Below are 12,698 nucleotides of genomic sequence, written 5' to 3'. Positions count from 1 at the left end.
GGGTGCGGTCCCCACACTGGCCACATCAGCACTGCCTGGGAACTGGCAGAAATGCAAATTCCTGGGACCTACCCACAGGCCCTCAGAGTCAGAAACTTGGGGTGGGCCCAGCACTGTCTCACAAGCCCTTTGGGTGACTCTGATTCAGGTCTGAGTTTGGTACCAGGACAGGTTCCGAAAATCTGGAGCCACCTGCAGCAGCTTCAACACGGGCTCTCCCTGGGGCAAGTGTATCCCCAGGGGACACCTGAGAAGGTCTAAAGTCTTTTCTTTTTCTTTTTTAGTTGGGGGTCTGGCTCTGTGACCCAGGCTGGAGTGCAGTGGCATAAACATGGGTCACTACAACCTCAACCTCTGGGACTAAAGTGATCCTCCCACGTCAGCCTCCTGAGCAGCATAGAGGCAGAGGCTCATTTTGTTGCCCAGGCTGGTCTCGAACTCCTGGGCTCTAGCAATCCTCCCACCTCAGCCTTCTAAAGTGCTGGGATTTTAGCCGAGAGCCACAGCACCTGGCCCAAATGTCATTTTTGATTGTCACAACTTGGGGAGCTACTATTGGCTTTAGGGGGTAGAGGCCAGGGGTGCTGCTAAAACCCTACAATGCACAGGGCTGCCCCCACAGCACAGAACAATCTGTCCCAAAACGTCCACAGCGCTGAGGCTGCGGAATGCCGCCTTAGGCCCAATCAGCGCGTCAGGGATGAAGGGTTCATTTTATGGGCTCTGGTGGCAGCACCTCATGATTAGATTCTTCACAGTCTTCATCTTTTGAGACACGTATTTGAGTATGTGTGAGTGGAGTGATGTGACGCCTAGCACATCACTAGACCTTCAAGTATTCCAGAGCAACAGGGGCAGGCGGAGCTAAGGAAACAAGGCTGGCTACATGCTGACAACCGGTGAAACTGGACAGTGGCTAGCTACATGGCGGTCCGCAGTATTGATTTTCTTTTTAAATTTCTGAATATGTTTGGAATCTTCCACCACAAAAACTTCAAATAAGGGGAAAAAACAGAATTCCATTCCTGGCCCGGCTTCCAACTGAGACACCCCAAGCAGAGCCCCGGGCTCCCCAAAGGGACGTCTTCGCAGCCTTCCCAAGAGGCCCCAGCCTCCCTCGATAGTACCTGCTGGGTGAGGCCCCAAGGCTCTCTCTCTACGGTCACCCCCAGCCCCTACCAGAGGGTGGAGGTGGGGTCTCAGAGGATGGAGTCCAGTGAGGATGGAATTTGTGGGGGAAATAAGCCCCGCCCGTGGCAGCAGACAGCGTGGGTAAGCGTCCATGCTTCAGGGTCAGGCTCCAGACCAAAGCCCCCCTCAGAGGCGGGCAAGCGCAATCCCGGGGCACGCACCTTGGCAATGATGACTTCCTTCCGCAGGATCTTCATGGCGTAGTAGCGGCCAGTGGCCTTCTCCCGCACCAGGATGACTTTGCCAAAGGTTCCCTTGCCAAGGAGTTTGAGATAGTCGAAGTCATTCATGGTCTGCCAGGGACAGGGAGAGTGGGGGCAGTCAGTGCCTGGCTCATAGCCCATGGGAGGAAATTTTAACAAAAGAAAGAGGAAAACTAAAAGACACTGTTGCCAAACGGCTTAGGCTGGAGCAGGAAGGGAGGCTCTGGGCAGCAACCGTGTGTTCCGAAGTGGCCTTCAGACCAGGCTCTCCCAGGGACAGGGCCTTGGGAGGACTGGGCTCTGACGTGGGGGTAGCCAGGTCTTCACCTCCTCTCAGGACAAAGCTGCAAAGGGTCCACCCTGGGTTGCTCCCTCCTCCACGGGCATGGAGCAGCTCCTGGGGCACCTGCCACCTAAAATTACCCCACCCTGCAGGGCAGGCCTGTCGTCTCACATCTGAGCCCCCGGAACTGTATGGAAACCAAGGTGATCAGGGCCAACACCGGGGGTGGGGGCATCGCAGGCTGGCAGCCCCACCCCTGCTCCCAGCGCTTACCACTTTGGCCCGTGCCTTGCTGACCGCCACTTCCATCTCCTCGGCCACAGAGGAGTCACTGGGGGAGCCACACTTGTAGTCCATGGGGTCCTCGCCCAGGGCCCGCTGCTTGAGGCTGTTGGCGACCATCTGGATGGCCCGCATCCACTCCTCCCTGTGCAGGGACACACGTGAGTCCCAGGAATCAGGAGTCCTGGGCCTCGGAGTCGAAGGGCTGAGTGCCACCTCCCAGCCACCCCCTGCAACAGGTGAGCAAATGATCATATACCCATGGGAATTTGGGCAAGATCCCTATGAGCCAGAGAGCGCTGAAGGGACCTGAGTGAAATTTCACAGACCCCTGACTGTGATCGTGAGGAGAGGGTAAGCGTGGAATACAAAGAGAGATCACCAATTTCCCTCAAGTGACTCAGCCTTTGGCCCACGTGAAGGCAGGCAGCAGGGAAATGATCAAAGAGGAGTGACCCTCTCTTTTAACAGCCCCTTGAAAATGAGCCACCACGCTGGGCCTTGTTCCGAATTCTTCGGAACAAACGACAAGCTCAAGTTTTTAAGTTACCAATGTTCTGTGAAGGAAAACCAAGAGTAAGAAGCAGCATTCATTAGCCAAAGCTGCTGAAGACATTACAAGGCAAGAGCTGGCCTACAGGACTCCCTGGAGGGGACACTCCATTGGGAGCAGGGAGTATGCATGGCAGGGACAGAGGTCCTGGCAGCCCAGGGGTGTACAGCAGAGAAGCTGGTGGACAGGAAGCAGGTCCCAGCAGAAGGGAGCCTGGTTTAAGAAAAGTCAACAAGAGGCCAAGCACTGTGGCTCACAGCTGTAATCCCAGCATTTTGGGAGGCTGAGGTGGACCCAGTGCTTCAGCCCAAGAGTTCAAGACCAGCTTAGGTAAAAAAGCAAGACCAATCTCTGACAAGTTTTTAAAAAACAAAAATTAAAAAATAAAGAACAGGCTGGGCACGGTGGTTCATGCCTGTAATCCCAGCACTTTGGGAGGCCAACGTGGGCAGATCATGACGTCAGGAGTTTGAGACCAGCCTGGCCCACATAGTGAAACCCCGTCTCTACTAAAAATACAAAAAATTAGCCGGGAGTGGTGGTGGGCACCTGTAATCCCAGCTACTCAGGAGACTGAGGCAGGAGAATTGCTTGGACCTGGAAGGCAGAGGTTGCAGTGAGCCGAGATCGCACCACTGCACTCCAACCTGGGCAACAGAGCAAGACTTTGTCTCAAAAAAATACAAAATAAATAAATAAAGAACAATAAACTAGTTCTGCCACTCATTGTTTAGAACTTCTGGGGAAAGGGCCGGGCATGGTGGCTCATGCCTGTAATCCCAGCACTTTGGGAGGCCGAGGCGGGTGAATCACGAAGTCAGGAGATCAAGACCATCCTGACCAACATGGTGAAACCCCATCTCTACTAAAAAATATATATATACAAAAATTAGCTGGGAGTGGTGGCACACGCCTGCAGTCTCAGCTACTCAGGAGGCTGAGGTAGAAGAATCACTTGAACCTGGGAGGCAGAGACTGCAGTGAGCAGAGATCGAGCCACTGCACTCCAGCCTGGTGACAGAGCCAGACTCTGTCTCAAAAATAAATAAATAGATGGGCACAGTGGCTCACGCCTGTAATCCCAGCACTTTGGGAGGCTGAGGCGGGTGAATCACCTGAGGTCAGGAGTTCAAGACCAGCCTGGCCAACAGAGTGAAACCCTGTCTCTACTAAAAACACAAAACATTATCTGGGCGTGGTGGCAGGCACCTGTAATCTCAGCTACTAGGGAGGCTGAGGCAGGAGGACGGCTTGCATCCAGAAGTTTGAGACCAGCCTAGGCAACATGGATGCCCATTTTGTAGAGACCAAAGATAAAAAATTAGCCAGGTGTGGTGGCACATGCCTACAGTCCCAGCTACTCACAGGGCTAAGGTGAGAGAACAGCTTGAGCCCAGGAGGTGGAGGCTGCAGTAAGCCATGATCATGCCATTGTACTCAGCAAAAAAAAAAAAAAAAAAAAAAAAAGGAAAAGAATTTTCTTTGGATACTTACAAACTGTTCTGCCTAATAAGTGAAAATGACCAGAGACCAAAATGTAAAAAATACTAGGCTAAATGACACCAAATTGTCCACATCCCCCATTTTTGACCATACCACCATTAGGTGTTTTCAACCCAGTGCATTTTGAATCCCCTCTGTTCAGATGACCCATAGGAAAAGCAAAATCTTCACTAAGAATGAGAAAATTCAAAGAGTGCAAGTAGACAACCTCCCAAACCCCAGTGACTGAAATAAGCCACAGGGAGTGCAGCCAGCTCGAAAGGAGCCAAGAACAGTCCAGCCCTTCTCCCGTATCCTCCAGGATGGCCTCCACCCCAGGTCAGCAGGGAACAAGTGGCTGGGACTGGGCTTCAAAATCCAAGCCGGGACACCCTGCTGGGCTGTTCTCCCGTCCGTTTTCCTTGTGTATCACGAGAGGTTACTTCTACTTCCATACACCCCACCACGCACCCTTTTCTACATTTGACACTGCTGGAATGCAGATGCAGCTCACAGGTGGGGCCTGTCTTCATTTAACTGGGCACCATGTTTCTTGGCACTATATGAAATACGGTGCCTCCCCGGTGACAGCGCCTTCGATTTGGTGAACTGTGACAGCAGTGCTTAAACGCACAGGCTGCTGTGAGGTGGGACGCATGTGAAGCGTCTATGCCATGAGGCATTCCACAGCTGGGGGAAATGCAGGCGGGTCTGCATGCTGACTTGGGACGACCTGAGACCTCTTGAGAAAAAGCAAGGTGCAGGGCGGCCAAGGGAGATGGCTCACTCCTGTAATCCCTGCATTTTGGGACGCAGAGGCAGGAGGATTGCTAGAGCCCAGGAATTCCAGACCAGCCTGGACAACACAGGAAGACCCCGCCTCCATAAAAAATTTCAAAATTGAGCAAGGTGAAAAACAGGACGGGTGCAGTGGCTCACGCCTGTAATCCCAGCACTTTGGGAGGGTGAGGTGGGCAGATCACCTGCAGTTAGGAGTTTGGGTACAGCCTGGCCAACATGGTAAAACCCCATCTCTACTAAAAATACAAAAATTAGCTGGGAGTGGTGGCGGGCGCCTGTAATCCCAGCTACTCAGGAGGTTGAGGCAGGAGAATTGCTTGAACCCCGCAGGCGGAGGTTGCAGTGAGCTGAGATTGTGCCCCTGCACTCCAGCCTGGGTGACAGAGCAAGACTCTGTCTCAAAAAAAAAAAGGGAAAAGAAAGAAAGGTGGTGCTACTGAGTTAGAAAATAATGAACTTCCGCAGACACATGCTCACATAAACACAAACATCTCCAGAAGAGAAGTCATGATCCAGGAGCCCTGCCTGCCTCCAGCGAGGGGAACTGAGGGGAACTGGGAGTCGAGGGAAAGAAACAGCCTCTACTAACAAATGGGAACCACTCGTTATCATCAACCACCCCACACCCCCGCCCATTACGAAGGAGGAACTGAGGCACAGATTAAAAACCCGAATTCCAGAAAAACAGCAGTTGCTCCAGGCCTGGCAGCTGGAATCACAAAAGGCCTGTGGCCTCTCTGAGCCAATGGGCAGGGCAGTTCTCCATGAGCCCCATGGCTTGCTGAACCAAGCAGCAACTAAGCTCAGAGGTCCAGTTAGTACACGTGAGGCTCTGCCTTCTCAAACCGGCCACACTCACACAAGACCATGCTTTGCAAGACAAATGCGCAAATACCGTGCCATGCTTTGTAAGACAGGTGCATATGCGTCAAGTGCTGGCACGATGCCCTCCCTACCTACCCAGTGACTGGAGTCCCCATAACCCATCTATGTCCACCCCACAGAGGCAAAGATTTCTACCTGTTTTGAACATGCTTCTGCCCCTGGAACTCACGGTGGCTACTCGGCAGATATTTAGGTAATGAATGAGCAAGGCAGCCAAAGTCCAAGTGGGCCCAGAGCCAGGGCGAAGCAAGGCCCAGTGCAGACCCGGGCAGAGCACATACTGAGCCCTGGTGCATGCCCAGGCAGAGCGGTGCTGGCTTCTGTACTCCCTGACCCAACGTCTCAAGCCAGCATTTCTCAACTTGGTTTAACCCATGCCCCCTTTGGAACAATAAACAGCCTAATTCCCAAACCCTACACTAATATTCCTGTTTTTCAAAAAACGGGGGGTGGGGAAGGGGCAGGAGCAGATTCCATGACTTTTTTTTTTTTTTTTTTGAGATGGAGTCTCACTCACTCTGTCACCAGGCTGCAGTGCAGTGGCACGATCTTGGCTCACTGCAACCTCCACCTCTCAGGTTCAAGTGATTCTCCTACCTCAGCCTCCTGAGTAGCTGGGACTACAGGTGCCCGCCACCACGCTCAGCTAATTTTGTATTTTTAGTAGAGACAGGGTTTCACTATGTTGGCCAGGATGGTCTCGATCTTTTGATCTCATGATCCGCCTGCCTCAGCCTCCCAAAGTGCTGGGATTACCGGCATGAGCCACTGTGCCCGGCCTTCCATGACACGCTTTATCAGACATAGTTGTCCTCTCACAAATTTTAAATGTGTTTAATGCTGACTCTGAGTAAAAGCTGGTGGACTGGAGGAAAAAATAACATGGATCTTCTAAGAGATACAGTGAATATATTAAAAAGAAAAATATGTCTCTGATACACAAAGATGTTGAGAGACTGTCATGTGAAGATGGCAGATTGCAGACTAAGATGTAGAGTGTGATATCATCTTTGTTTTCAAAGAGGGGGTGGAGAGAACACAGATGGTCCCTCTGTGGAGAGAACCTGAATATGTGAAGGACAGCGCAGTCACACTACCAGCCCTGTTCCGGGAGGCTACTCCGGATGGGAATCAGGAGCACAGGCCCTGGAGCCACCCCAGCTGGGGCTCTAAGTGGCTCTGCCACGTGGACGAGCTCCGCCCTCCCAGCTCTCCCCTCTGCCAGGGCCTGGGGCTAAGAGGTTGGTGGGCTGCAGGTACAGGGCACTGCGCACGTGACTGGGTGAAGCAGACTCAACTAGGAGAGGGTGCTGAAGACACCGGCAGGGGCGAACCTCCCTCACCTACCCTGGCTCCCACCGCCCAACCTACAGAGAGCTCCAGAAACCACAGCGATGCAGGAGGCTGTCCAGGAGTAACTGGGCTTGCCTGCTGCCTCACAAGCCCTCCAATCCAGTTCCAACTGGACCAAAGTCACAAGGTTGCAGCACTCGGAATTCCAGACAAAAAGCAAGGGCCTCTGTCCAGGATCCTTCTCAAGGGTTTGCAACATGGGGTCTGGGGCAAAGGGAAGCTCCCCCTAAAGCTACGGCTCAAGTATCTTCTACTCGCTACAGGAGAGCCCCCAGGGAAACCACAACTGACAGCACAGAATGGCCAGCTCCAGACACCACCTCCCTGGTTCTCAAGAGCACTGCAATTCTCTCTGCTGTGGGGACTGAGGCGCACAGAGGTGGAGTCACCCGGGAAGGTCACACAGCAGGGATGTGGCAGAGCTGGGATTCGCCTGTACACAGCCCATTCCTCCTTGGCACCACCCACCTGTCCCTGAGCCTCAGCAAAGCTGCCGAAAGCTATGCGAGGCCCGGGAAGATAAAGCAGGGACCCTCTCTAGGGAAGGCTCATGGGACACCTGCCAGCGAGCCCAGGGGCAAAGGGAAGGAACAATTCTTCTTGGAAGCCATGATCTGCACCTGCCTTTCAGAGAGGGACCCCCATCCCCACCACTAAACAGCATCCCACGAACACCTTTCACTCACAGAGGCTGGCACTGCTGTGTTATGGGAAAGGACCCCTGTTGCCCTCCCAGCAACCCTGTGTAGTAGGCACTGCCATTCACTTCATGCTAAAACGGCAAGACCGAAGCACAGAGAGGCTCATCCCCCCACCTACAGAGGCCAGGGACACAACCCAGGCACTTCTACCTTGGAGAGCACTTCTCCCATCGGGTATTTTCCGGGACCTTCTCATCCTCATTTGGGCTCAAAGCCAGGGGAGGGGCATAGGGGAGTCACATTCAGGTACAGGCTCTGGGCCAGGAGCTACGGAGCCCTTGGCGCCCAATGCAATGCCTGCCTCCCACACCAGCTGGAGACCTCACAGTGGGTGAGAGGACAGGCTCCAGGACGGATGGCCTGGGGGCGTTTCCCAGCTCTGCCCCTTCCTGCAGTTAACACTGGGCAAGTTGTGTGCCCTTCCTGTGCCTCAATGTGTGAGGCCCTAGAGGGTCCTATCCGGGTGAAATGAGACACTGGACATCACGTGCTGAGAGCAGTGCCCCCACAGTGAGGTCTAGGAAGGCGGTGATGAGAGTTCGCCTGCCGGCCTGCAGATGTAGAGCACTTCTGTGCGCCAGGCTTGTTCAGGGCGCTGAGGATGCAGCAGGGAACAAGCCCATCGGGGTTCCTGACCTGAAGGGGAAGACAAGTGTGTAGGAGCTCCAAGGCGGGGGCCAAACAGGGAAGCCCCTTCTCAGAGGGCAGTCAGGGGAGGCCTGAGGACATGGCATTTAAACCAGCCCCTGGACAATGGCCATCCCCAGTGCCTAGAACAGGCCCTTGGTAGATAGCTGTGACATAAATGAAACAGAGGGAAGGAGGCAGAGGACTGGGAGGGAAAGGAACCCAGGCAGAGGGAACTGTGCGGTGAAGGCCCCAGGGCAGGAGCGAGCTGGGGGTGTCTGTAGAAGGTGCACAGGCACCAAAGTGGCTGGAGCCAACAGGGGAGAGCAGAGGAGATGAGGACAGGAGGGAACGTAGGCCCAGACCACTGGGGGCTCGATGTGCCCTGATGTTAGAGATATGGGGCTTATCCTCAGCACCACAGGAAATCGCGGAACGGTTTCAGTCGGGGGAACAGGCTCTGATTTCTGTTTTAAGTCAGCGGCTATGGACTGGGGGTAGTGAGAGGAGACCCAGGCATCCTCTAGGAAAGAGGTGCTGGTGGCAGAAGAGACAGAGGTAAGAGGCACCGGCGCTGCGTGTGCTGAAGGCTGCCATGCGCAGGCCCTGCACCAGCACCCTCACGCTGACTTCCTCCTCTGTGCTTCATGACAGCCAGGGAGCTGGACCCCACTTAGGAAGGGGCGCAGCACCTAGCCTGAATCTAGGACCTGGAGTCCTGCCCTGGGGGCATCCCCGGGAGAAGCTCGATAAAGTGGAGGTGCCAGGGCTGTCCTTCAGGCACAAGCCTGTCCTCACCACTTCAGAAGTGATGGCTGACTCTGGGGACTGTCCCCCAGCCATCGCCCTCCCCAACTGGCAGGGTATGTACAGCCGGAGGGCACTGAGGCCCTTCCTGTGCACAGAGTGCCTCCCTTGTGAGGATAAAATAAATTAATATATGTACTCGGAACAGGATCAAAATAAATTAATATATATACTCAGAACAGGATCTAGCTCAGATAATTTGTTTCTTCCTCATCCAACAAGCATTTACTGAACACCCATTTGGGTGCCAGATACATAAATAAATATAAATGTCCCAATTTTAAATTAGACGGGGCTATGAAGCAAAGCACAGCTGGGAAAGGGCAACAGAGGGAAGGGAGGCAGGGCAGGATCTGCTGGGGTGGCGGTGCAGAGCACAGACCTGGTGGAGTCGGGGAGAGCCGTGATGGCATCTCAGGGAAGAGGCCTTAGACAAACGCCACAGTGAGCGCCAAGGCCCTGGGGCAAGAGATGTGCTGGGCATGTTGAAGAAGCAGCCAGGAGATATGTGGCTAAGTAAGGCTGCTTGTGGGAGGAAATGTTTCTGGAGAGGTGGCTGATCATACAGGACTCTACAGGACACAGCACACACCTCAAAGTTTACTCTAAGAGGGAGTGTAAAAGCCATTCAGATTTCTAAGCAGAGACAATACACAAGATTTACAGCAAAAAGACAGCACACGGCCAGGTGCAGTGGCTCATGGCTGTGATCTTAGCACTTTGGGAGGCTAAGATGGGTGGATCACCTGAGCCCAGGAGTTCAAGACCAGCCTGGGTAACATGGTAAAACCGCATATCTACAAGTACAAAAATTAGCCTGGTGTGGTGGCAGGCACCTGTAGTTCTAGCTACTCAGGAGGCTGACGTGGGAGGATCACCTAAACCGGGGAGGTTGAGGCTACAGTGAGTTGTGATTGTGCCACCGCACTCCAGCCTGGGCAACAGAGACCCTGTCACCACCACCGCCACCACCACCACCACCACCACCACAACAACAAAAAAGATCATACCGAGTAAAACACTTGAGGAAGAAAAGAAAGGGAAAAAAAGATCATACTCATCTGATACACTATTAAGCACTCCTTCCTGCCAAGACCAGGGGTCTGCAAACAACTTCTTTCAAGAACCAGCAAGCTGGGTGTGGTGGTTTGTGCCTATAATCCCAGCACAAACTGGGATGGAGGTGGAGGAAGGAAGGATTGCTTGAGACCAGGAGTTTGAGACCAGCCTGGGCAACACAGCAAGATTCTGTCTTTACAAAAAAATTTTAAAATGAGCTAGGCATGGTGGTACACACCCACAGTCCCAGCTACTCGGAATGCTGAGGCATCAGGATGGGTTAAGCCCAGGAGTTTGAGGCTGCAGTGAGCTATGACTGTGCCACTGCATTCTAGCCTGGGCAACAGAGCAAGAACTTGTGTCAATTTTTTAAAAAAGCTTTAAATTTAAAAAATTTTTAATTAAAATTTTAAGGGGCCAATTCTTAAATGTTTTAGGCTTTGCAAGCCAGTCTTTGTCGCAAGTACTTAACTCAGCCATAGTAAGGCAAAAGCAGCCAGACTATTCATGAACAAACTGGACATGGTCATGTTCCAATAAAACTTTATTTAAAAAATTGAAGGCAGGGCAATAGTCTGCCTACCCTGTTCCAGACAGAATTCTAGTTTACAAGAGATACAGACATGGGGAACAAAAGTAAACACCACCAAAAGACAATAATATGACACACCCAGAAGGTGTGACATTCTACAAGATGACTAGCCTGGCTTGTCCAAAAAAAAAAAAAAAAAAAAAAAATCAATGTCTTTGGGAGGGAAAAAAAAAGACAAAATGCTGAACTAGATTAAATAAAACAGGTCAAAGAGACATGTACCTTGCATGAATCCTGGTTTGAAAAACAACATTCTAGAGGCTGTGTATCCTTCAAAAGGTAACCAGAGAAATTCAAGTATGGCATGGATAAGGAGAAGTTATTAGTAAACAAATTATTTTATAACTATCTCAGCCATGACAGCATCATGATTCTGTAGAAGAAAGTCCTTATTCTTAGGAGATGCTTGCCATAGCTGTAAGGAGTAAAGTGTCACAAAGTATGAATCCAAGTTCAGGTTCAGCATAAAACACAGCCAGATGAGGCAGACATGGTGAATGCGGGACCAGGAGCGGGATGCCTGGACGTCCATTCATTACACTATCCTTTCAATCTTTCTCTGTTTGAAACAACATATCTGCAGTGAAGTGGAGGACAGGGAGGAGGGTCTCTCCAGCTAGAGAGGCAACCAGGAGCCCAGTGAGGAGGTGCTGCAGCACCTAACCAACAGGCAGTCACCGAGTGGCACCCACCTGCCCTGCAACCCCCGCATCCCTCCCCAGGCTTAGGAGAGGCCAGCTGGCATCAGCCTATGTGGGCTAGGGCTGTGAGGACAGCATCAGTCAGCCAGGAGCAGGGTGGAGGGGGCTCCCTCTTGCTGGGTTTCTGGCTCACCCCCTCCATCCACCCAGACTTAAGGTCAGAAACCTGGGATCTGGTCTCCGAGAGTAGTTCCGGCAGTATTCTCTTTGGCAACAGCAGCAGGTACCAAGAAGAAAAGGCAGGTGGGGCTCTCCGGCTTACACAATCTTGGTAAAGGAAGGGGCATGTTGTCTTGTGCAAATGGAAACGAGATCATCTCTCCTGCCTACTGAAACACCTTGCCGGCTCCCCCTGCTCCCGTTCCAGGCTTGCGAACTCTGCCAGGTACTGCTGCATCAGCCACTCCTGTTTATCATCCCCCTGCGTCGTGTAACAACCCTGAGACAAACCCCAATTTATTAAGCGCCTGCCAAGCCCTGTGGGGATCTCCACCTGGAGTCCAAGGCCTTGGCTGAGCTCTCCAGCTTTGAGCACCTCCAATTACCCTCTTCCAACACTCCTGGCCCCTGGATTCTCTGGTGACACAGAACCCCTGTGGTCCCCAGAAAGCATGAGCTATTTCACTCACCTCTAGGCCTTTGCATATGCTGTCCCTTCTGAACTTTTCTCCTCACTCTCTCCGTGGCCAACTCCTATACAGCCTTCAAAACCCAGCCCAACACCCAGGACCTAGACACCTACTGGTCTTGATCTGTTTTTACTGGCCATTCATGTTTTGGTCCATAGTTTTCAACTGAGTAGCACCTCAGTTGGCTTGAGAGGGTAATTTTGTTCCCCTCAGTGGGGCAAGTATATTTTTTTTTTACCTTGGGAGGATACACAATGATAATTATGGTATAGATTGTAGTAGCAAGTCTCATGGTATTATAGACTTCTGAACTGTACTGTCCAAGAAGGTAGCCACTAGCCATATGTGGTGATTTAAATTAATTAAAATAAACTAAAAAAATCCATTCCTTGGTGGCTGAATTTCAAAAGCTCAATCGGCATAGGTGCCTATTGGACAGTGCAGATACAGAGCATTTCCCCAACGGCAGGAAGTTTTCTTCTTTCTCCTGTTTCAGGGCTTTTTCTCCTATTTCTTTTCTTCTTTCTCCTATTTCAGGGCTCTCCAGAG

At 52.1% G+C, this 12,698-nt stretch overlaps 1 protein-coding gene across 5 annotated transcripts in view; it reads right to left on the bottom strand.

Moving 5' to 3' along the window:
- The window catches only part of AKT2 (AKT serine/threonine kinase 2), a 55,947-nt gene that overhangs the window by 7,639 nt on the left and 35,610 nt on the right, over positions 1 to 12,698 (bottom strand). For all 5 annotated transcript variants that reach the window (XM_003943160.3, XM_010331005.3, XM_039466596.2 and 2 more), the window contains exons 5-6: positions 1,951 to 2,104; positions 1,353 to 1,484 (exon numbers count right to left, since the gene is read on the bottom strand). In XM_003943160.3, coding sequence (XP_003943209.1) covers positions 1,353 to 1,484; positions 1,951 to 2,104 — 286 coding nt within the window. The remainder of the gene's footprint in view (positions 1 to 1,352; positions 1,485 to 1,950; positions 2,105 to 12,698) is intronic.

Source organism: Saimiri boliviensis, chromosome 14 (genome assembly GCF_048565385.1).
Source record: "Saimiri boliviensis isolate mSaiBol1 chromosome 14, mSaiBol1.pri, whole genome shotgun sequence".
Classification (NCBI taxonomy): Eukaryota; Metazoa; Chordata; class Mammalia; order Primates; family Cebidae; genus Saimiri; species Saimiri boliviensis.
The sequence above is the reverse complement of the archived record's forward strand: the minus strand, read 5'-3'. Positions and strand labels throughout refer to the sequence as shown.